The sequence below is a fragment of the Heteronotia binoei genome, chromosome 4, assembly GCF_032191835.1.
Source record: "Heteronotia binoei isolate CCM8104 ecotype False Entrance Well chromosome 4, APGP_CSIRO_Hbin_v1, whole genome shotgun sequence".
Taxonomy (NCBI): Eukaryota; Metazoa; Chordata; class Lepidosauria; order Squamata; family Gekkonidae; genus Heteronotia; species Heteronotia binoei.
The window spans coordinates 104,167,452-104,191,476 of record NC_083226.1 but is presented as its reverse complement, the minus strand read 5'-3'; the positions used below and the strand labels follow the sequence as shown (position 1 = coordinate 104,191,476).

At 46.8% G+C, this 24,025-nt stretch overlaps 1 protein-coding gene across 2 annotated transcripts in view; it reads left to right on the top strand.

Moving 5' to 3' along the window:
* The first annotated feature begins 11,903 nt into the window (after positions 1-11,903).
* Positions 11,904-24,025, top strand: part of CAMK4 (calcium/calmodulin dependent protein kinase IV) — a 172,230-nt gene continuing 160,108 nt past the window's right edge. Inside the window, exon 1 of one of the 2 annotated variants that reach the window (XM_060235614.1) lies at positions 11,904-12,683. In XM_060235614.1, the coding sequence (XP_060091597.1) occupies positions 12,505-12,683 (179 nt within the window). In that variant the 5' untranslated portion in view covers positions 11,904-12,504. The remainder of the gene's footprint in view (positions 12,684-24,025) is intronic. The other variant, XM_060235613.1, reaches the window with a different exon arrangement.

The window sequence follows — 24,025 nt, the reverse complement described above, 5'->3', positions numbered from 1 at the left end:
CAAGTTAGGAAAGACACAAACAGGTATAAGAAAGGCCTGCATGGTTAACAACGTAATGGAAGCTGTAAAAGGAAAGAAGGACTCCTTTAAGTGGTGGAAAGCTAGTCCAAGTGAGATTAATAAAAGGGAACACAGGCAAATCAAATGCAAGACTGTGATCAGGCAGGCAAAAAGGGACTATGAGAAGCATATTGCAAAAAACATAAAGACCAACAATAAAAATTTCTACAAATATATTAGAAGCAGGAAACCAGCCAGGGAGGCAGTGGGGCCCTTGGATGATCAAGGGGTAAAAGGATTACTGAAGGAGGATAGGGAAATGGCTGAGAAGCTGAATGCATTTTTTTCCTCCGTCTTCACTGTGGAAGACGAGAAGTGTTTGCCCGCTCCAAAACAACTAATTTTGGAAGGGGTGTTGAAAGACCTGAGTCAGATTGAGGCGACAAGAGAGGAGGTCCTACAACTGACAGACAAATTAAAAACTAATAAGTCCCCAGGCATGCATCCAAGAGTTCTGAAAGAACTCAAAGTTGAACTTGTGTGTCTCCTGACAGAAATATGTAATCTTTCATTGAAATCTGCCTCCGTTCCTGAGGACTGGAAGGTAGCAAATGTCACCCCCATCATTAAAAAGGGTTCCAGAGGAGATCAGGGAAATTACAGGCCAATCAGTCTGACTTCAATACTGGGAAAGTTGGTAGAAACCATTATCAAGGACAAAATGAGTAGGCACATTGATGAACACGGGTTATTGAGGAAGACTCAGCATGGGTTCTTTAAGGGAAGATCTTGCCTCACTAACCTGTTACATTTCTTTGAGGGGGTGAACAAACATGTGGACAAAGGAGACCCTAAAGATATTGTTTACCTTGACTTCCAGAAAGCTTTTGATAAAGTTCCTCATCAAAGGCTCCTTAGAAAGCTCGAGAGTCATGGAGTAAAAGGACAGGTCTTCTTGTGGATCAAAAACTGACTAATTAATAGGAAGCAGAGAGTGAGTATAAATGGGCAGTCTTCGCAGTGGAGGACGGTAAGCAGTGGGGTGCCGCAGGGCTCAGTACTGGGTCCCATGCTCTTTAACTTGTTCATAAATGATTTGGTGTTGGGAGTAAGCAGTGAAGTGGCCAAGTTTGCAGATGACACTAAATTGTTCAGGGTGGTGAGAACCAGAGAGGATTGTGAGGCACTCCAAAGGGATCTGTTGAGGCTGGGTGAGTGGGTGTCAATGTGGCAGATGCGGTTCAATGTGGCCAAGTGCAAAGTAATGCACATTGGGGCCGAGAATCCCAGCTACAAATACAAGTTGATGGGGGTGTGAACTGGCAGAGACTGACCAAGAGAGAGATCTTGGGGTCATGGTAGATAATTCACTGAAAATGTCAAGACAGTGTACAATTGCAATAAAAAATGCCAACGCCATGCTGGGAATTATTGGAAGGGAATTGAAAACAAATCAGCCAGTATCATAATGCCCATGTATAAATCGATGGTGCGGTCTCATTTGGAATACTGTGTGCAGTTCTGGTCACCGCACCTCAAAAAAGATATTATAGCATTGGAAAAAGTGCAGAAAAGGGCAACTAGAATGATTAAAGGTTTGGAACAGTTTCCCTATGAAGACAGATTAAAATGCTTGGGGCTCTTTAGCTTGGAGAAACGTCGACTGCAGGGTGACATGAAAGAGGTTTACAAGATAATGCATGGGATGGAGAAAGTAGAGATACTTTTCTCTCTTTCTCACAATAGAGAAATCATGGGCATTCGATGAAATTGCTGAGCAATCAGGTTAAAACGGATAAAACGAAGTACTTCTTCACCCAAAGGGTGATTCACATGTGGAATTCACTGCCACAGGAGGTGGTGGCGGCTACAAGCATAGACAGCTTCAAGAGGGGGAGCAGAGGTTCATCAGTGGCTATTAGCCACAGTGTGTGTGTGTGTGTATAATTTTTTTGGCCACTGTGTGTCACAGAGTTTTGGACTGGATGGGCCATTGGCCTGATCCAACATGGCTTCTCTTATGTTCTTATGCTTTATGCCTGACTGAATTCTAACTGTGTAATTGTTTTCTCAAATGTATTAAGTTTATCTAACTGCTTTGTTTTCTATCCATCTGAAGCCTTCTGTCTAAAGGAGAAACTTGGAGTCTAATAAACTGTTTGCTTTTCTAAACATGAAGCCTAAGAAAGTTTATCTACAAGATCTTAAAACTTATTAGTGGATATGTATTAGCCTTCTGATAACTGCAGATTGTTTTGGGTTCCTGTAGGTCTTGCTTTTGGGGTATTATATTGTTGGGGGTACACTAGATATCCCCCAACAGCACAGAACAGGCTACCGGAGGGAATGGTATCACTCAGAAGTGAGAGGCTTTGTTCCAATATTTCCTAAACTCTCCAATTCACTTTCTTGAGTTTAACTGGCTATTTATTTTTCAGAAGGCAAGGATGCACTACCAACTACCCGGATTTCTTCTTTGGACACTCAAGGGATCACTTCAGTTTTAAGAGCTATTTCCCTATCCAACTGGGCAGGGAATTACTTCTCTAACCTACAAGCTCTGTTCCTTATTCTGACCCAAATGGGGATCTTCAGTGATCCTCCCACTCCCCTTGCCAACCTTCCCAGACCTCAGTCAGTGTTAAACTTTTCTCAGTTAGGGCTAAATGCCTCAGTTCTCAGTTAGAGCTAAAACTGAGTTATCTTCAGCAGTCAGTTCGCAAGTCTTTCTGCTCAGCTGACACTAACCAAATAAATTCCTTTGAGCACGCAAGGCTTTCTAGTTCTGTGAGGCATTAACACATCACAGTCTCCTTTACATGTTTACACAGCACTTATGAGCTTTTGCAGCACAATCCGTCACAGTGACTTTGGGCCAACCACACTCTCTCAACCTACCTATCTTACAAGGTTTTTGTAAGGATAAAAAAGGAGAGGAGAATTATGTAAAGCTGCATTGGATCCTGCTTTGGATCCCCTCTTAATTACAAAGGTGACATACATGATTTCCTTCCCAGAACTGTTTCAGGTTCCTTCTATCCTATTCCTTCTTAGGAACCTGTTAACTGATCCTTTCTTGTATCTTTTCAGTAGTTTAACCCTTGGAAGGGCTGCTTTTGTTCTTGTTTTTTATAGTGGAGAAGCTGACATAATATTTAGACCAGCACAAAATCTTCATAAAAGCCAAATGGAGAGAGAGAGAAAGCATAAAAGCAAAATGGGTGTATGAAAAATACCAATATTCTGACCACACTGAAGGTGGGGAAGGGGGAAATTACAGTTGCAAGCCCTACCTCAATCTGTGCATGTTTAGTCTACTGCCTGATAGTGTGCATGGGATCTGTGGGTATATAGGGTTGACATTAGGGACATCCAGGCCTCAGATTCAGCAGGAGCTCACAAGAGCATAGCTCCTGAACCTTTCTGACAGTTCCCCCTCTTCCTCCCCATCTACCTTGTCCATTGAATAGCAGGTGCAGGTGCATAACAATCCCTGGATTAGGAGAGCAGGCAGCCAGCCAGCCACCAAGGGGCTTTGCCACGCCCCCATGCCCCCAGGAGAAGCCCGCACCACCCTTTCCCCGCTTCTTATGTGATTTTCGGTGGCAGGTGGCTTGCTGGCCTTTTGACTGGGGGCAGCTGCCCAGGAGAGCCCCAGGCAAGCAAGGTCCACTTGGGCTGGCTGGATTTCTAGCCAGCTCAAGCATGCCTCGCGCACCCGGGGCTCTCCTTTCTTGCATTGGGTTGCTATTGACTGGGGGGTGGCAGCATATGCTAATGAGTTATGCTGAGCTCAGCTACCTATTTCTCTACAAAATGGCTATATGGGAAAACTACTTCTTCACTTTGGATTACTAGGGTTGCCAAGTCCAATTCAAGAAATATTTGGGGACTTTGGGGGTGGAGCCAGGAGATGGGGGCAGAGCCAGGAACAAGGGTGTGACAATCATAATTGAACTTCAAGGGAGTTTTGGCCATCACATTTAAAGGGACCACACATCTTTTAAATCCCTTCCCTCCATAGGAAAGAATGGATAGGGGCACCTTCTTTTGGGGCTCATAGAAGTGGATCCCCTGGTCCAATCTTTTTGAAACTTGGGGGGTATTTTGGGGAGAGGTACTGGATGCTATGCTGCAACTCTGGTGCATCAACCTCAAAAAACAGCCCCTCCCCAGATACCCGCGGATCAATTCTCCATTATTTCCTATGAGAATAAGTCTCCATAGGGAATAATAGAGTTCCCTCCCATCCCCCCACTTTCTCTCTCTCACTCACACACACGCTTAACTGTCTCTGGTGCAAGTTGGCAGCCTGTTGGTCTGAAACAGTAGAACAAAGCAGGAGTCTCTGGTGCCTCCACAACGAGGTCTGGAAAGTACAGGGGCTACACTGCTCTTTTACACACACACTCACTTGTCTGAAATGAAAGCAAAACAAACAGAGGGGCTGCACTCTCACGAGGTCTACTGTTGCTAACCCTTCCCCATGAAGTACTTCCTGCTCCAATTTAAAGGCACACACACATTTTAAAACTGGACCTGTTTGCAGGACCTACCCAAGATCTAGAGGTGCAGGGTGGCTGTGGGGGAGGAGCTTCCCCCACCGGCAGCTGGCTGGGGGCGGGGGGAAGTCTGTAAAACCGGGGAATCCCCTGCTGGGACCTGGGGATTGGAAAGCCTATGAATTACAGAAGGTTAACATGGGCAAAGGCTAAGTTTAGCCTTCTTCTATAACATTGTACTGCTACTGTTTTTTTTACTTTTCTAAGTAAAAACACCTTGCTCATCATCAGATGGTGCTTTATTCTGGATAAATGGCATTGTTGATCTTTCAAAGAATGACAGAAGACTGCCTTAGCCTGAGACCCTTTGAAGGGAACTGAACCTTATGGCCTACTTTAACTGCTTCTGCAATTTCAGTGTTGCTATTTTTATTCTTCATTTTTGTCAAGTTTTTCAAAATGATTTTTATTAACAGATTTTCAGTTTACAATAAATAACACTGTAATCCCTCACATCAAAGAATTCAGCCCTAGTGAGGCCATAATTAACAACTTAAAAACACTGGGTGGAGGGAACAAATCATAATATAGATTACCAGGGGGCAATCATACAATTATACTGAAGATTATCCAGTGCCAATACATTCTATTGAATTTTGTCTGGTTTTTAATCTGGTGATTGCTACATATTTTGCTTGATTGTTTTATTGCAATTTATACAGCTGCTGGAGGCTTCCAGAATCATCTAGGAGAGGGAAAGCACACCCTGAATTTCCTTAGAGCAGCCCAGATCCTGCTGGTGAGCCTAGACTCATATTCTGAATTATTATTTGGAAAATACATCTATTTCAAAACCTGAAAACCAAACCTAATTCAAAAATTGACTCAAAACAATACCGGTCCTTTCTGGATAATGGGATTTTATGTGCTTGTAATGTACCTGGGCACCTGTGATTATAAACTATAGACATGCAGGAAGTTTTGTGACATGCTGTTTGTCAAAGCTTTATTTATTCATAACTATGCTTATAATAACTATATTTGTCAACATGATGTTTTTGATATTTTAAAATGGTTTGTGTTGTTTTAAATGGGTCTAAATGGTCACTGGCTATGGTGCCTCTACTCCCACAAGATAACTACATGTCACAAAACAAGCAACATGTCACCTAGCAACAGAAAACTACAGGCAAGAAAAGATCCAGCCTGGGGCAGAAAGAAACAGCAAGTGGGACATCAAGGAGGAGGTATGGATGAATAAAAGAACAAGCCCATCCATTATACAACTTGATTGGAAGAACATGGTGAGTGGAGTAAGAGCTGTTTTAACAAAGAGAGGAAGTTGACCACCACTGGCCAGCTGAGGCTTAGCATGTTTTCATCCCTTGTTCTATGGCTCTGAGATGTACTGGTGGGAAATGTGTGAGTTCAGGGATGACCCATTAATCCGTTATCTGCCTTGTCTTCATGTTCTTCTGGGCCTTTTGGCATGCTTTGTGCTCCTGGTGATCCTGAAGAATACAAGCAGAGGGCGGAAGCTGCCAATAGGATAAGTGGAAGTTGGCTCTGGATTCTGCTTGTAAGCAATGTTCCCTATAATTCCACCCTCCCTGCACTAAGCAAAGCAGTTCACATCCTGAGCAGAATATAACCGCTGTCATCTTAAAATGGGCAATGGGCAGTGAAAGAGACCCTGCATGGCTCCAGATGGCTGCTGAGTGGGGCTTCCTGTGTTAATGAGTGGCCACTTAGGCATGCAGTTTAGAGGAAATACTGCTTGCGGGCCTTATATTGTTTCAGAGTTTACTACATTAGGGTTAGGGCTACAATGTGAATAGGACCTTAAGTGTTACTGCTGTGCAGCAGGGTCTAGGGAGAGGTGGGAGTCAGTGATGCAGGTTTTTGGCAGAAAAACAGAACTGGATTTCTGGGTCATATTCACGGTGCTGGTTTTAACCTTTTAAGCCCTACATGGTCTGGGTCCATCATACTTTAAGGATTGCCTCTTCTGTTATGACCCCCAACAGACATAGGTTGGTACGTGGCTCTCAGACAACTCATTTAACTCCAACCAGAATAAGGAATTTTTCTATCATGGCCCCAACCTGGTAGAATGCGCTGTCTGAAGATTCTTGTACCCTGTGAGACCTATCTAAGGGAAAGCACCCATACGGTGGACAGCATGCCCACACCTCCCCAATGACAGTCTGACTGGCAGCAAAAGTGCAGGCTGCACACAACTATCCTTGCTTGAAGCCACATACACCCTTCACAGACAGAAGCCAAGCTCAGTCCCATAGCCTCTGGACCCAGAAGGCAAATGGAAAAGAGGCATGCCATTAGGCACTAGGTATTCCACTGCACCCTGATGTCACCTCCAGCCACATGGGAACTGGCAAGGACAGGAAGGACCCAGTTGAAAGGCACTACATACCATGACTGGGGCTTCTGGTTCAATCCCCACAAGATGGGAAGCCCATAGTCTCCAAACCACATCTGGAGGAACAAGACAGCACAGCTGATGGGCTGCACTGGAGATTCATCATTTTGGCAGGGATGCCCTTTCATAACTCCCTATGCCACACCTATGGCAACAGCTCCCTTGTGCTCCTTTCACTCTGGTCCCCTTGCAACTGCCAAGCTGCATGGCTTATCAGATGCCAGTAGTGCTATAGGGGAGTTTGGGACTCAGTGATGCTTCTATGCCAAATCAACCACATACCAGAAGATTCTCATATGAGCTGCACACAGCAGCCAGCAGAATGTGCATATGGGAAGAGGATGGGGATCTACTGACGATAGGTGTAGTAATTCTTTAAGGTGCCACTGGACCTCTTATATTTTGCAGCTGAATTAAACAAGTCCAGAAGACCAACAACCATGATTCCAGCAAGGGCTTCCTTGAGCCACAGCTTATCTCTTTGGATGGGTGAAGGGGAAGTCACCCCAATAAATCCTAAGAGGCAGTCACAAATGGGGCAAGGTGTGAGTGGAGCAAGTCTCATCTACTTAGCAGCAAACAGACTGGGATAAAGCTGTATGGTGCTCCGTACTTCATTGAACAGCAAATTGCAATGAGGTCCAATGAATGGGGTTTCCAACTCCCTTTGTCCATTACGGCTCCACTAGCTTTGTGAGCTGCTCCCAAGGCTGAGCTGTCCTTACCACAGCATGCCTGTGAGTGGAGCAGATTTGCTGGATAGAGGCAGGATACTTCAGGTGCCAGGCTGGACCCACAACCTTGCAGAAAGGCAAGAACTGCCCTGCTCATCCTCCCAGATCTTCTCTTTGTTGCGTCATCCCATGCATAGATGCCAAACAGAAACATGTTCAGTGCTGGCAAAACAGCCCAGAAGTTGTGCCTGCTACAGCCATGCCTGTGGGACCCCAGCAGTGTTTGCAATTCTACCTTTATGGGGTTGGCCCAACAACCTTGCCACCTATTGGAGGCTCCCCTAGCAAATGGAGCCCCCCATAAAGGTAGAATTGCAAACCCTGCTGGGGTCCCACAGGGGACAGCTTAAGAAGCCAACTAACTACTGCCACACATCCAGGCCTGCCCTTTCCATTATCAGGACAGCAGTCTGCACCAGCACTGCTCTGTAGCATTACCATGCTGGTGTCTGGCCATTGTGCAGGGCTGAACTGGTGAGGCACTACACTGGCACATCTTGGAGATATATAGCACAGAGCCTCATCAACTCCCTGTATGCGCCAATCCAATTGCATAGCAAGGGTGATTTAAATGTTATATTTATACAAATTCAAAACTTTATGTAGATATTGTGTTTACTGGAATAATGCTTTTGAAAATTAAATACAATACAGCACATTACTTCCCTTACACTTAAATTTGCAAGCAAAAATCTGAAGGCATATAAGACCAGGGCCAGGTCTTTCTTGGTCCTGGCCCCAACCTGGTGGAATCAGCTCCCTATGGAGATCTGGGCCCTACCTGGCTTGTTAGCCTTTCGTAGGGCATGTAAAACAGAGCTGTTCCACCAGGTTTTTGGGTGAGACAGCAGGCATCTATTCACTAGATCGGTTGGCCTCCCCTACTGTACTATCCTACTGTACTATCCTACTGCGCTGTTTGGCTGCATTGTATTGTTATACCATCTTGGTCCTGCTAAACTATTCTGTTGGACTGAACATCATAATTAGTTTTTACTGTTATGCTATTTTATTGTTGATTTTATTGCGATTTTATTATTCATGTTGTGCTCTGCTCTGAGCCCCTATGGGGAATGGGTGGGATATAAATAAACAGATAATGATAACTACTGACATAGAACAGTTTTATTTCTCTGATATGAAGTCTCTGATGTGCACAACTGCAATTTGTTGGCAGAAAATGCACAGTGGGCACTGGGCACCAAGCAACACTGAGGGAGCACTTAGCACACCCTAAGAACTTGCCATGATATGCTGTGAATATGATTGTCCAGTCATCTATATCAACAGAATTTAATTTTCATTCCCAAAGGTCACCTGGGCACCTCAATTTCGTTGTCACTCTCCACAGCATCACGATTATTTGTTCAGTCTGTATCAGATTGGTTATTGCTATTTCCTTTCTACCATGTGACAAGTGATCTACCTATAAAAAAATTAGTTTAGGTTTTGATTTGACCTGTGCAGATAATCAGGTGAATTCATTAACTTGACTTTTAAAATTTGGATTATTATATATATGTATGTGTGGTTTTATCTCCCACCCTTCATTTGCAAATCAGTGAAACATGCATGTACTTTATCACATAGCTCCTAGAGATAAACACTTGAAAAGTATTAACTGTGACTTTGAAACTGCCAAGCTTGCTTAATGCCGAATTGGCAATGGCATCCATCATTATTAATTTTATGAAGCAATGAATCTTTAGTAATGAAAAAAATCTCCATGGAAAAATAAAGCACTGGGAAATTTTACAGCCCACATCACTGCTAGTGGTGGCAGGAGTGGTGTATATGCAAGATGAACTGGGAGGCAGCAAATAAAAGTTACTTTTATGTTACCATTGCATCAGCTGAATCATGTCCAACACTTTAGGGTATTCAGGCATTTGTTGACTCTAAATATTACCAAAATATGCAGGATTTGCTCTTGGCTGCAACTTTTTTCCCACAGTGGTTTGTTGTTAAAAGATCTCAAATCAGTTCCAACCAGAATACCATTTGTTAATAGATCATGTCATAGTAGTGTCTGGAGCACCATCTGGTCCATTTATGGATAGCTCTGAGTTATTTATTTACTTAGGTTATTTATAGTCCGCCTTTCTGACAGGGATTCAAGGCAAATTACATAAATGAACCAGTACAATTGCAAACAACAGGACATTCAGTACCCAGTGCATTAGGATTTTAGAAGTCTAGAATAGGGGTGTGCATTCGGTTCGGCTGAACCGTATATACAGCCGAATCAACACTGATTCGGCTGTATACGGAATTGGCCATAGCCGATTCCCATTGCCGCCTATTATGCGGCAGCCAAATACAGCTCGCCGTATACTGCCGAATAGCTATTCGGAAGTATACGGCTGTCAATGGAAAAGGCGGGAAAGTAGCTTCTGCAGCCTCAGTGGAGCTGCTTGCCTACTTTCCCACCTTTAGTGGCCTCTTCCCGCCTCTCCCATAGCCTCCCCGGGATCAGGGAGGTGGGGAGGGGGAAGAGGAGCCCCAGCAGCCAATCCAAAGCATGCATTTGTAAAATGCATTGCAAATGCATGCTTTGCAGGGCTGTTGTGTAGCTGATGGCCCAGCCATTGTTGTTGTTTTGATCTTTTGCTTACTTGGGTATCCAAGTAAGCACTGTTGTCTGGCCAATCAGAGAGCAGTGCTATTTTTTGAAATTGCCTCTGTAGGGCCAGAGAACCTTTTTAAGGAGTCTTCCTGGCTGGACTCCTCCATTGCTGTGTTGGTGTATGTGGGTTGGTGTGAGAGATTGTGCTGCTGCTGGCTGGCCCTTGGCTTCAGCTGCTGCCTGCTGCTCTCTCACTCAGCCTTACCAGACTTCCCTGGAGTAGAGAAGACAAGGTAAGACAGTTTTGGGGTTTTTGTTTTTGTTTTTGTTGGTAAAAGGATTAGAGTCCCTTTACTTGCCCAGATTTGGGTGGGTGAGTACTGGGTGGGTAGCCTATTTGGGATTGGGGTTAGGTTCTGCTGGGGGTGGGGGCCTGGGGTGGGGGGGTTGCTAATTTGCCCATATCTTAATTTAGTGAGAGAACTTTTAAAAGTGCAGTGTCCTTTTACTTCTCCTGATTTGGGTGGCTTGGATTTCTTGGGGTTAGGGTGAAGGGGTTTTTTTTTTGGGGGGGGGGGGGTTGGCAAAGTTCCTGTATTGTTAAAAGTTGAGGGTTTTTTACTGTTTTAAAAGTATTCAGTGTTTGATTTGTTGCTGCTGTGTTGAGCTGCTGACAGGGCAGGGAAGGGTAGGCTGGCGCACAAAAGTGGAGATCCCAGCTGCAGTTTGGGGCTGCGGATCAGTGGAGAGGTGATGTTTGCCTGCAGGGGTTTTCTGGCCTGGTCTCACTGGCCACCTGAGCAAGGGTGGGAGCTGCACTTGGGCAGCCTCAGCTCGCCCTCCGACAGGAAGAAATCCAAATTGGAGGTCTTGTAGCCCCAGAAGTCAGTTGCAACTTAGTGGCGCCTTCCACCCCCCCCCCTTGTCCCACTGGGCTTGCCTAGCTGGATCATGCTACAGGTAAGGGCAGGAGACCATGCAGCATGTATCTAAACCTCTGAGTGGCTCCCCACCAGAGCTGCTGGAAGAGGGGTGGAAAGGGATCATCTTGGGGCAGCTGTGGGGAGGCGGGAGGCTGTATGGCAGCTAGCTGGCAGCTTTCCTCCTCAGCGTTGGTAGGAGAGACAGTCATGGAGATTGGGGCCACTACGTGCCCCCTGAAAAAAAATCAGGGCCCCCCCATTCTTCAAATCCTGGCTACGGGGCTGGACCACAGGTGGTGGGGTGGGTGCTCTGACTTAGAGATAATTTGCAAGAGGGCCCTTGAGATTTTACTGCCTAGGGGCCTCCACAGGGTTTAATCCGGCCCTGCCAGTCTCTATTAGCCATGGCAAGATGGCTAAGGTAACCTGCACATCCAGGAGCAGTAAACCTTTGGATACCAGCAGCTGACCTCTTTGTCCTGTTTGCTGGACCTCCAGAGCAACTGGTTGGCTACTGATTGAAACCGGATACAGGATTAGACAGCCTAGAGATCTGATGCAGCAGTCTCTGTCTTCATATGTTCTTATGTTTTAAACACGCACCGAAAAACGGAAACGGAAAGTATAACCAATGTGTGTTTGCAAGGATATGTAGCGACGTCCGTGTATGCTTTGAAGGTGAGCCTTTTTCGAGGAATCCAGGGCAGTTTAGGACCCCGCGGGACGGCAAACAGAGTGCCGGTGCTCCTGCATGTGCCTCACATACACACCGCCCGCGCGCTCCGGCTGGGTGGCAAGGAGGGCAATGCTGCCTTGAGCCCGGGACTGCTGCCAGGCGCTTCCTTGGTGGGTTGCGATGGCAGTAATAACAACCCACTCGCTGCGCGAAAGGCACCGCTGGAGCCCAGGCGTTTGGTTACTGCTCTTCTTTTCAGCGTCCCCCTCGGCGCGCGGTCGCGTGCGCGCGCCCACGCCTTCCCGCTTTCCCTGCAGCTGCAGCCCTGGACAGAGCAGCCCTTCTTCTGCCGCCTGAGGCAGGGGTCTTTGCTCCCCTTCGCAGCGACGCCCACCACTCTGGGGCGCGCGGGAGCCGAGAACGCGCACTTCTCCTGCCGCCGACTCCGCCCGCTCCTTTCGCCTTCCGTCAGTCGGAGCGGCTCTGCCGGTTGCTGCTGCTGCTGCTGTTCCCGGCTGGAAGTTTGGCTGGCAGCTCCGGCTCCTCAGGCAGCCGCCGAGAGCCCAGCTCGGAGCCGGAGACGCAGGGCCAGCCGCAAACCGCTTTGGCGCTCTCCTTTCTCCTCAGCCCGACGGACACGCCGCCGCCGTCTCCACCTGCAGCATGCTGAAAGTCACCATGCCCTCTTCCTCGTCGTCTTCGTCGTCTGCTGCCTCGGGTAGGGCTCCGGCTGCTGCTCCTGCTGGCCCCGCTGCCGCCGCCGCCGCCCCCGACTACTGGATCGACGGCTCCAACCGAGACACCTTGGCGGATTACTACGAGCTGGAGTCGGAGCTGGGACGGTAGGGAGGCGAGAGGGTGCGCGCCGGAAGGGCTGCAAGCACGGCGAAGAGGGGCGGGCCGGGCGTCAATGAGAACGCCAGCACTTGGGGTGGCCACTGACACCGAAGGGTGCAAGGTGATGGGGTGCGGCCAGGCCTGGCAGAGCGCCCGTTCTTCACGCAGAGATTGCCTAGCCAGACCGCTGCGGGGTAGGGTCGGAGGCGGCGAAACCTTCACGCGGGGGCGGGGGCGAGAACTGGAGCAGGCTTGCTGTGATAGGGCAGGGGGCAGAATGGATGGGACAAAAACCCAAAGGATGAGGAGTGAGCAGCGGACAAGGCAGAGAGATTGTTGGCAGGCAGACGATACATTCCTAGACAGAGCAGGGAGGTGAGCACGCCAAAGTAGGGCAAGCCTTGTAGCATAAGGGGGGAAGGAAATCCTTCTATAGACCAAGGTGGATGAAGATTCTTTGGGCTGCAGGAGGGTGATTGTAGGGAAAAGAAGGCTCAATTCCTGAATAGGGTCAGGCAGGGGGATATTCTAGAAGAGGCAGCAAATTGGAGAGGGAGGCTGCATTTGTGGAGAGATCGGGAGGCATCAGCACCTGGCACCTTTGTTTCTACCTGAGCTGGGGCAGGGGAGCATGTATCCGTTTGCATTCAAACTTAGGTTAGTGTGCTGAGCTGATGCTTCAGCCCCCCCCGCCCCCCCCCCCGCTACTGGTAGAGGCTCTCCCATCTTCTGTGCCTTCCCACGCTGTATTGATGGAAGGAGCTGTAAACGGTGGAACTGCTCCTCCCCAGTTGCTGTTGCCCCTTTCTTTGCATGTGTAGGAGGCAGTATTGAAAGATTCACCATCTGTAGTGCTCTAATAGGAAATGAAGATCTGCATGTCACCCCTCCCCCTTTAACGCAAGGATAATCAAGATAATTATTTCAGCTGTGTTAAACTTCTTGTTCTGTAAGGAAGAGACCTCAATAACTGAATTTAAATACTGGTTTTCTATATTGGTTCTGCCAGTAGTTGCTAGAGAAGGGAAAGGAATAATTGAAAAACAGTTGAAAGCAAGAATAATAAACTGATGCCGTGGTTCAAAGAAACAAACAGTGTAGCACTAATTATCTGGGAAGAGACAGGGCTTGCAGATCTATCTCTTCTGAACCTAAAGAAATGTTTTGCAAATACCATCTTAAAAGCATTGTTATTCAAGATAATTATTCAGTGGTAACAGCTGTTGAATGCTTATGGCTTGACAGAGCATTTGTGCTTGTGTTGACAGAGCAGTTCTGAAAACCATTTTTTTCTAACATCTTTTCGATAAATGTGCAGGCTAAGCAGGAGCTGGACTGCAGATGTAGCAGCTTGTTAGTTTCATAGGGCATCGTAGTGAACAATATTCAATTTAAGTTAGTAGTTTAAATCATTGTATTTATAAAATAAAGTTCAGGATGTTTGTAATCCTATCATCCCCTTTTGTCCCAAGGTGCACTCTTTAAGGAACAGGGGCTAAGGTGTGATGTAAATGTGAAGTGGGTGAGGCACAAGTCTTTACATGTGCTCTGGATCTCCTTTAAACTGTTATGCTAATGCTTTTATTTCATTTATACCCCCTTTCCTCCCAATGAGGACCCAGAGTAGCTTACAACACTTTCCACTTCTCTGTTTTATTCTCACAATAGCCATGTGTGGTAGGATAGGCCTAGGGTTGCCAACATCCAGGTGGCACCTGGAGATCTCCTGCTATTACAGTTTATCTCCTAGATAAAATGGCTGCTTGTGAGGGTGGACTCTCTAGCATTATGCCCTCCCCTTCCCAGACTCCATGCTCTCCAGGTTCCTGTCCCAAAATTACTAGGTATTTCCCAACCCAGAGCTGGCAACTCTATGTGTGACTGGCTCAAGCTCACCCAGCAACCTTCCATGGCAGTGTGGGCATTCAATCTTGGGAATCCCAAATTCTAGTCTGATACCTTAACCACTATACAATGCTGTCAACTTATGCTTCAACTACGCAAAGCAGTTGTATAGGCTTAGAGTGTACACTGGAGATCCATAGCTCATGTGGATAGGGTGCTGATGGCGGCATGCTAGTTAAGTACTAGGTGGTTGCTTAGAGTGCCAGGAGGGAGGGGGCACCGAATTGGGCTCCCCCCCTCCCGGTGCCCAAGGCAACCACCTAAATTTGCCTCCCTCCTCCCCTGCCGCCACCACCACCACCCTCCCTTCCACTGTGCTTCCACCAGCCCCTCCCCCGAAGCTCACTGCGACAAAGCTGAGCCCTACTACTGGCTTCTTGCAGCCATGTCTGCGCGTTTTGTGAAGAGATGAATGCAGGGCCAGCTTGCCCAATAGGCAAACTAGGCAGTTGCCTAGGGCGCCGAGAGGCGGGGGGTTACAAATTGGGCTCTCACCCCCTCCCCGGTGCTCCAGGCAAGCGCTTAGCTTGCCTCCCTCCCCCACTGCCGTGGCTGCTGCTAGCTCCCTCCACCCGCCCCCCCAGCATCGCATCCTGCCTGCCCACCCCCCCCCCCCGGCTCTCCGCTTGCCTGCCCGCCACCGCTAAAAGCGGAGGCGCTCTGCTTGCTCACTCCCTTCCCCCTGCTCGCCGGCTAAAAGTAAACTTTGCTAGCTTCGCAGCTCATGCCTGTGCGTTTTGTCTCTTAACAAAATGCGCAGGCGCAGGTTGCGAAGCCGGCAAAACTTACTTTTAGCTGGCGAGCGGGGGAAAGGAAGTGAGCAGAGCAGCGGCGGGCAGGCGAGCGGAGCAGCACGTGGGGCAGGGAGGGAGGGGGTGCAGTGGAGAGTAGGCGCAGAGCTGCAGGGGGGGCGCCAGGCAGCAAGTTTGCCTAGGGCGTCCCAGGGCGTCGGGCTGGTCCTGGACGGATGGAGGAGACTTTGCTCCCCCATCACTTCTGGCTCTGGAAAGGCGGGGGGAAAAGCCTCCTCCATCCATCTCTTCACAAAACATGCCGACGCGGCCACAAGAAGCTGGTAGTAGGGCTGAGCGTTATCATTGCAAGTTGGGGGGGGGGGTGAGCAGAGCGCGGCGGGGGTGATTGGGGGGAGCCTGCCTAGGGCACCATGTGCCATAGAGCCAGCACTGATTGCAGCATAGATTGCAGTGAGACCCTGATCCTATGCAAAGCGCACATAGTACCTCTGCTACATCACCAGCCCTCATGTTTAAACCAGGCTTTATTTAATTGTGGAGGAACCGTGGGGGGTTGCAACAAAGGAACAGCTTTCTAAATAGATGATGGTGGAGATGTAAGCGCTTCTCACTCAGCTTTGTAAAGGTTGTCATACAGACTTCTTGCTAACATACATTGATTACATGCATAAGTAACTACCCTGAGTGGAGCATTTCCACTCCTGTAAAGGAACTGAACAAAGCAGGAGTGAAGTTGCACCTTTAAGACCAACCATTTTTTATTTAGAACGTAAGCTTTCGTGTGCTCTTAAGCACACTTCATCAGTCGAGGGATCCAGCACAGCGAGCAAAGCCATACATAGCTGAGCAGAGCCATACATAGCTGGTAGGCAGTGGCCTCCTGTAAAGGGTGCTTCATAAGAGAAAAAAAACCCAGAATGCAAGTGGCATAAAAGACTGTGAATGGAAAATAAACAACATATTGCAGTGCAGGGGGAGATACATTTAGTAATATTCACCTGGGAATTTCAGCTTAAAATTTTGACAATGAAGTGCCATTAGTATCAGATATTTCAAAGCACAGGGAAACCAAATGGCCAGGGAGTATGGACAGCCATGTGAAAATGTCCCCTCAGTGAGTTTTGCCTCTGAACTACCCTCTTTTCTGACACTTTTCCTAGTGGCCTCTCTCTGCTGCTGCAAGTGTGGACAGTACTTTGTCTAAGCTGTGGAGTCTTGTGAGCAAAAATTCCACTTTGTGAGCTACTGCATAAATTGGTTTGTTCTGGGGCCATTTTTCCTGAGCTAAGACAAAAATGTATGAGCCAGAGGCTAACTCAGCTTAGAGGGAACACTGGGTGTGGATAGTGCTGCTGTGTTCTTTTCCTTTCAGCAGACTGTGAAAAAATATCATGGGGAGGGCAGAATAGAAATACAAGAAAATATATAAATACATAAAAATAATTAGCCCTGACTGAAGTGCGTGAGTACATTGAGTAATTCTCATGTCACAGTCAACGCATGTACAGCTGAACATGTGATACGAACCACATATTTATCCAGGTACCAGTCCTCAGTTTAATTTGTGAAGTTAACTCAGGACAGCTCTTTCCTATAAACAGATGTATGTACATGCAGTCAGGATGTATGTGCATTCACTTTTATATGTGAACCAGGGCTAGAGTGCGAGCCTTTAGAAAATATAATTCATTTCTACTAATACGTTACTGTACAATTTGCTCGGAGCCATTAGGATTTTAATTTTTTTTATATGGACAAATTATGAGGCTCAGGCATTCATTTTCCAGATCCCGCACTCTGCATTGCATGTTACATTGTATGTATGAGCACGCCTTCCCACTTTAAGTTTGGCATTTCCAATTTTCTCATTGTTTCAACTAGTTGTGTTTACGAATAATTATGTATTGATATTTGGAAACTTGGAAGCATTTGGAGTCATGTCTTTTGGGACAGTAATATGTTAAAGCCACTGTGACCATTAAGCAGAACATAGAGAACTGCCCTGACTGTTGAATCTATATATCTAATAATTAAGTCTGGATTCCATCTGCAGATTTCTAAATCTGCAGATCAGGGCCTCTCTCTCTCAGCTTGACTTAGTGAACGAAGATTTAAGAAAGGTGCAGTAGTCCACGTCTGCTGCAAGCTCGCTGGTGGCTGAAAAGACCAATGCGGGACAGGCAGGTCCGGCCACAGTGGCTGCAGGGAAAAGTCTGATTTCGGGTTGGTGCTGTAGCACTACGATTCTTCCTCAATCTCCTTTTTGTCCTCAAGACCAGCTATGCGTGCGTTCTCAAAGGAAGAGACAGCCTGGTGGATGGTGTGATGATGATGATGATATTGGATATTGCGTCTTCAACAGCAATGCCTCAATGCTTGTAACCTTCGCCCGCTTGAGGACTTCAGTGTTGGTCACAAAGTCACTTCAGTGGATGTTGAGGATGGTGCGAAGGCAGCGCTGATGAAAGCGCTTAAGGAGTCACAGATGATGACAGTATAAAACCCACGATTCGGAGCCGTAGATGAGGGTTGTCATCACAACCTCTTTGTAAACATTGATCTTTGTGCCTTTTTTCAGATGCTTGTTGCTCCACACCCTTTTATGCAGTCGGCCAAATGCACGGTTTTCCTTTGCCAGTCTATTGTCAATCTCCTTGTCGATCTTGGCGTCTGAGGAGATGATGCACCCCAGGTAGCTGAACTGCTGGACTGTCTTCAAAACTGATTCACTCACAGTGATGCAAGGAGGGTGATAATCTTCCTGGGGTGCAGGCTGGTGGAGAACTTTTGTCTTCTTCAGACTAACTTCTAGGCCGAATAGCTTGGCAGCCTCTGCAAAGCAGGACGTCATATGCTGCAGAGCTGATACCGAGTGGGAGACAAGTGCGGCATCATCAGCAAACAGTAGCTCTCGGATAAGTTTTTCCATTGTCTTGGAGTGGGCCTTTAGTCGCCTTAGGTTGAACAGGCTGCCATCAATGCGATAGCGGATGTAGACACCATCGTCATCTAAATCTACTGCGGCTCTTTGAAGCATCATGCTAAAGAAGATCGTAAAGAGAGTTGGCGCAAGAACACAGCCTTGCTTTACACCTGTACCTATTGGGAAGGGCTCCGAGAGATCGTTGCAGAGTCTAACTTGGCTTTGCTGGTCTTCATGTAGCTGGATGACCATACTGAGGAACTTTGGGGGGCATCCTAAACGTTCCAAGATTTGCCACAGGCCGTTCCTGCTAACGGTATCAAAAGCTTTGGTAAGGTCAACAAAAGTCACATATAGACCCTTGTTCTGTTCCCTGCATTTCTCTTGGAGCTGCCTGAGAACAAATACCATGTCGGTGGTGCTCCTGTTAGCTCTGAAGCCACACTGGCTCTCTGGGAGAAGTTCTTCTGCAATGGTGGGCACCAGTCTGTTCAGGAGTATTCTAGCAAGGATTTTGCCTGTGATGGAGAGCAGGGTTATCCCCCGGTAGTTGGAGCAATCTGACTTTTCCCCTTTGTTCTTATGTAGAGTAATGATGATTGCATCGCGAAAGTCCTGTGGTAGTTTGCCTTGTTCCCAGCAGGTGACAAGTACTTTGTGAAGTGTGCTATGTAGTACTATGCCCCCATGCTTCCAGATCTCTGGTGGGATTCCATCAATTCCCGCTGCCTTGCCACTTTTCAGTTACTTGATGGCTTTAACAGTCTCTTCAAGGGTGGGGATCTCATCCAACTCTGTTTTCACTGGTTGAAGTGGGGTGAGGTGGATTGCTGAATCTTGAACTACGCGATTGGCACTGAAGAGAACCTGAAAATACTCCGACCACCAGTTCAGTATGGATGCCTTGTCTGTGAGGAGCACTTGGCCGTCTGCACTACGCAAGGGACTCTGAGCCTGATATGATAGACCATATACTGCCTTCAGGGCTTTGTAGAACCCTCTTAAATCACCAGTGTCTGCACACAGCTGGGTTCTCTCTGCAAGCCTGGTCCACTACTCCTTCTGAATGTCTCGAAGCTTGCGCTGGAGGTCGCTACATACAGCGCAAAAGGTTGCTTTTTTCCCGGGACAGGAGGGCTGAGCAAGATCTCTTTTTCGCCAGTAATTCTTGGATCTCTTGATTGTTCTCGTCAAACCAGTCCTTGTTCTTCCTTGTGTAGAACCCGAGGACTTCTTCAGAGGTCAACAGGATGGTAGTTTTTAGGTGTTCCCAGAGTGCTTCTGGAGAAGGATCTGTGAGGCAACTGGGGTCCTCAATTCTTGTCTGGAGTTTTGCCTGGAAGGCAGCTCTACTTCGGCTGACTGAAGGCTGCCAACCTGAAACTTCCTCCGGGTGATATCGCCTCTCCTGGGTGTAGATTTAAAGTGAAGACGGAGATTGCAGCGTACAAGACGATGATCCGTATGACATTCTGCACTGGGCATTACTCGGGTGTGTAAGACATCTCGAAGGTCTCTCTGGCGCACCAGAATGTAGTTGATAAGGTGCCAATGCTTGGACCGTGGGTGCATCCAGGTTGTCTTCAGACTGTTCTTCTGCTGGAAGATAGTGTTGGTAATGGTGAGCTGATGCTCCGTGCAGAATTCTAGCAGGAGGCGCCCGTTATCATTGCAGTTGCCCATGCCATGTTTGCCAAGTACTCCTTTCCAGGCTTCCGACTCTTTACCTACTTTGGCATTGAAGTCACCAAGGATGATCACCTTGTCCTCTGTAGGGGTCTTCCGTACGAGGTAGCGTAGATCAGCATAGAACTTGTTCTTTTCTGCAGAATCTGCTTGAAGGGTTGGGGCATACACACTGAAGAGTGTTGCATGCTGCTTGTTTTGAAGTGGGAGGTGTATAGACATGATGTGATCTGAGTGACCTGTTGGCAGGCTTTCGAGTTTAGAGGCAATAGAATTCCTGACCATGAAGCCAACACCAGAAAGGCGGATCTCAGCCTTTGACTTACCCGACCAATAGAGGGTATAGCCAGCACCGTGTTCTTGAAGACTACCTTCCTCAGGGAAACGGACCTCACTGAGAGCTGCTATGTCGATATTCAACCTGAGAAGTTCGTGGGCAACTAGAGCAGAGCGTTGTTCAGGGCGACCACGGTCTACTGTGTCAAGCATGGTTCTGATGTTCCAACACGCAAGCTTTAGTCTTTGCACACTTTGTGAGGCAGGTGCATGCCTTTTCTTTGTTGTTATTTTTCAACCGCAAGTAAGGATGCCCATTGACCGCGGCTAGCCAACTGCGGGGGGGGGGGGGGGAGGAGACGAGCTTTATTTAGGCCACCTTTTTTAGGCCCCTCTCCATATGGAGCAAGCAGTGCTGTCCCTAAATAAGGCTGCTTGGTCGTTCAGGGTGCTGCGGAAAAATGCTTTCGTCTCCGGGTCAAGATCAGGCGACCAATATCCTGAACCGCCTACATGCAGGATCGGGACTGCGGCTTCCAGTGGCGTCTTCTACCTGTCGTCTCGCCCCTTGCCCATCACTGCAGGACTTGGTATGTTGTGGGTTGTGGATGTGGATACCCTTCAGGCCTGCGCAGAGGAATTTTTAGGTGAAGCGCAGTGTGCGCAGTACTGGCTCCACCCTTTCACCATGGGTCATCTGCCATGGCCCAGTAAGCCGGGATGCCGGCAGCGAGTCCTCCAGGTGATTACATTAACGAGCTCTGTCTGCCCGGGCTTGATGTTAGAGTTTTCCTTCTCTTGGCTGGCGAGGTTGGTGAGCCCAGCCTGCCCATCCGGTTATACCGCCGGACATTCGGTCGCACCATGACATGGCAAACTCTGTGAAAACGGGGGGGGGGGAGACCAGTGAGAAGGTGTTGCCACGGATGCAGTAATGTAGGAGAGGCCATTGCAGTGACCATCTGCCAGGCATAGCCAGACAGTGACCACGCAGCGTTCACTACACCGGGAAAGGAGAGGCGATGTATTGCACGTGCACTTTCCCAGGGGGGGCAGGACACCCAAAGGGAGCCCCCCCCCAGATCAGGGCCACACTGATGCTAAACAGGTTTTTTCTGGAAACTCAGGGAAAACTCAGGTTTGCAGGAAAATATGAAATGTTAAAAAAAAAATATATTGGGGGTCCAAATCCCCCCCCAAAAAAATTATATATATATATATATATATATATAATTTTTGGGGGGGGATTTGGACCCCCAATATATATTTTATATATATATATATATATATATATATATATATATATATATATATATATATATATATATATATATATATATATAAAAGCAGCACTGACTGCTCATATGCAGACAATACACTTACTGTAAAGTTGGGAGCTGCTGCCACAGGGAGCTGCTGCCACAGGGAGCTGCTCCAGGTATGGCCATTACCACAGAAAAAGGGGTTTCAGTGTTAATGCAAGCAAAAAAATACTGCTACAAACAGTATCGCTGAAAAACATTGCAGATGCTTCAATCCTAATATAATTTTAAACCAGTATATACAATGTCTTTATACCCTCCCTCCAAAAGAATTACATTTACAATTCATCACAAAACATTACAAATCAATTGCTTCCATAGTTTCCATTAAAGAGATTAGTAGTCTTCAGGCAATTCCTTCCTTCAGTAAATAAGGGAAGGAATTGCCTGAAGACTACTAATCTCTCTATTGGAAACTATGGAAGCAATTGATTTGTAATGTTTTGTAATGAATTGTAATTGTAATTCTTTTGGAGGGAGGGTATAAAGACATTGTATACACTGGTTTCCTACAGTCCATGAAAAGTTCTGAAATTCTTTCAAGTAGGAAGAAACACGAAATCCTTATAGCCTTCATAAAACGTCCCCTCTAGATTTCAAGACATTTCAATACCGGTCTTCTTCAGTTATCAGGCTGTCAAACTGGAACCCAATTTCAATGACTTCTAACATAGACCCAAGGTTCATCGTTTACAGTAGGGAGAACCTATTGATTCTGCTGTAAGCTATCCGATTTCATTGACTTCTAACACAGACCCAAGGTTCATAGCTTACAGTAGAATCAATAGGTTCTCCCTACTGTAAACTATGAACCTTGGGTCTGTGTTAGAAGTCACTGAAATTGGGTTCCAGTTTGACAGACTGATAACTGAAGAAGACCGGTATTGAAATCTTATGAAGGCTATGACGTCTTATGAAGGCTATAAGGGAATGAGGTAATAGTGTGAGCAGTACCCGTTCAGGCTGCAGGTTGGGATGCCAGTTTTGAAAGCTTCACTGTGTCAAAATGGCAACTCCTTTCAAGAATGAGGGGGCGGGATTAGTAGAAGGAGAGGGCTGGTCTGGCACCTGCGGTGAGAATGAGGCAGTGAACTAGACTATAACATTTCAGTCTGCAGCTAGGACAAAATTCTGCAAGCAGAAAATGAGTATGTCTGGGAGGAGTCCAGTTCTAAAAACATATCCATGGTGTTTCACTGCTGGATTTGGAAAGACAAAGAAGTATGCTTTCCAAGGGTACATAGGGATCTTCTATACAGTCAACTATTATATGTTCTTGTGCTCTTAGTCTCTTGGAATATGGCCAAAATGTACTGCCATACAATCTTCATCCACTACATTGAGGCTATGTAGGGTAAAGTGAGATCTTTCCCCCACTGAATTTGCTGTTAGCATATTTACCATTAGAAATAAGTATCTATGGACAGGTACCATTATTGTGATTAGGTGCCAAATTATTATTGCATGGGTAGATATATGCAAGAATAATTAAAGTATCTCTAAAAATTTTCTGGTAGTTTAAACATGTTAACAGTTGACTGAAGTATACACTGGCATAACAGAACAAAGGGCAGGGGATACACATGTGGATGATAAAGTACTCCGTTTCCTTAAGTAAACCTATGGCATTAGAAAAACACTTTCATAGAGCCACAGGTATAATAGGTTTTCTGTCTTTTTGCTGTTGAAGATCATTATCTAGTGTCCTTCAGAAACTAATGTTATATAAATGATTGGTATTATTGTTCCACTGTGCTACATAATTTCTTATCACAGTAATCCAAAAATAACAGTGTGAGGGAGATTGGTATTATTATCTTTGTATATTGCAATTGAGGTTTGAATCTGGTTTGTGTAAGGCCACCTTTCTAAATCATTCAAATGCATACTTTACAATAATCCAAATGCATACTTTACAATAGTCACCTTAGCTGTACTCTTCTTTATATTTTTCTACTCTTGAAGTTTAGTGCAGCAATAAAAGGAAGAATTTTAATGCCCATTAGATAAGGCAAGCTGCAACCATTTATATAGCATCCCTCCCCTCCCCCTACTATTCTTCCAATTGGTACAAAATTCCCAGTACCACTTGAAGGGGGTTGTAAAATTAGGACAGCACTATCCAGGGAACCATAATTCTTGCAACTTTATTGAGAAGTGAATGAAAGATCCCTTAGAGCAGGGGTCCCCAACCCCTGGGCCCCGGACTGGTACCGGTCCGTGGCCTGTTTCTAAGTGGGCCGCGTAGCCCCGTTTATACCACTTTAAGGCCGGGGAAGGTGCCATGAAGCGCTTTCCAGGCCGGCCTCCCCCGCCCCCTGCTGATCAGCTGATCCAATCAGCAGGGAAAACCATGGCAGCAGCGGTGAGTGACCGCTGAAACAGCCACGCTGCTGTAGTTTTCCCGGCCGATTGGATCAGCTGATGGGGGGGGAGGTTGGTCTGGAAGGTGCTTCATCTTAACGTGGTTAAAAACAGGA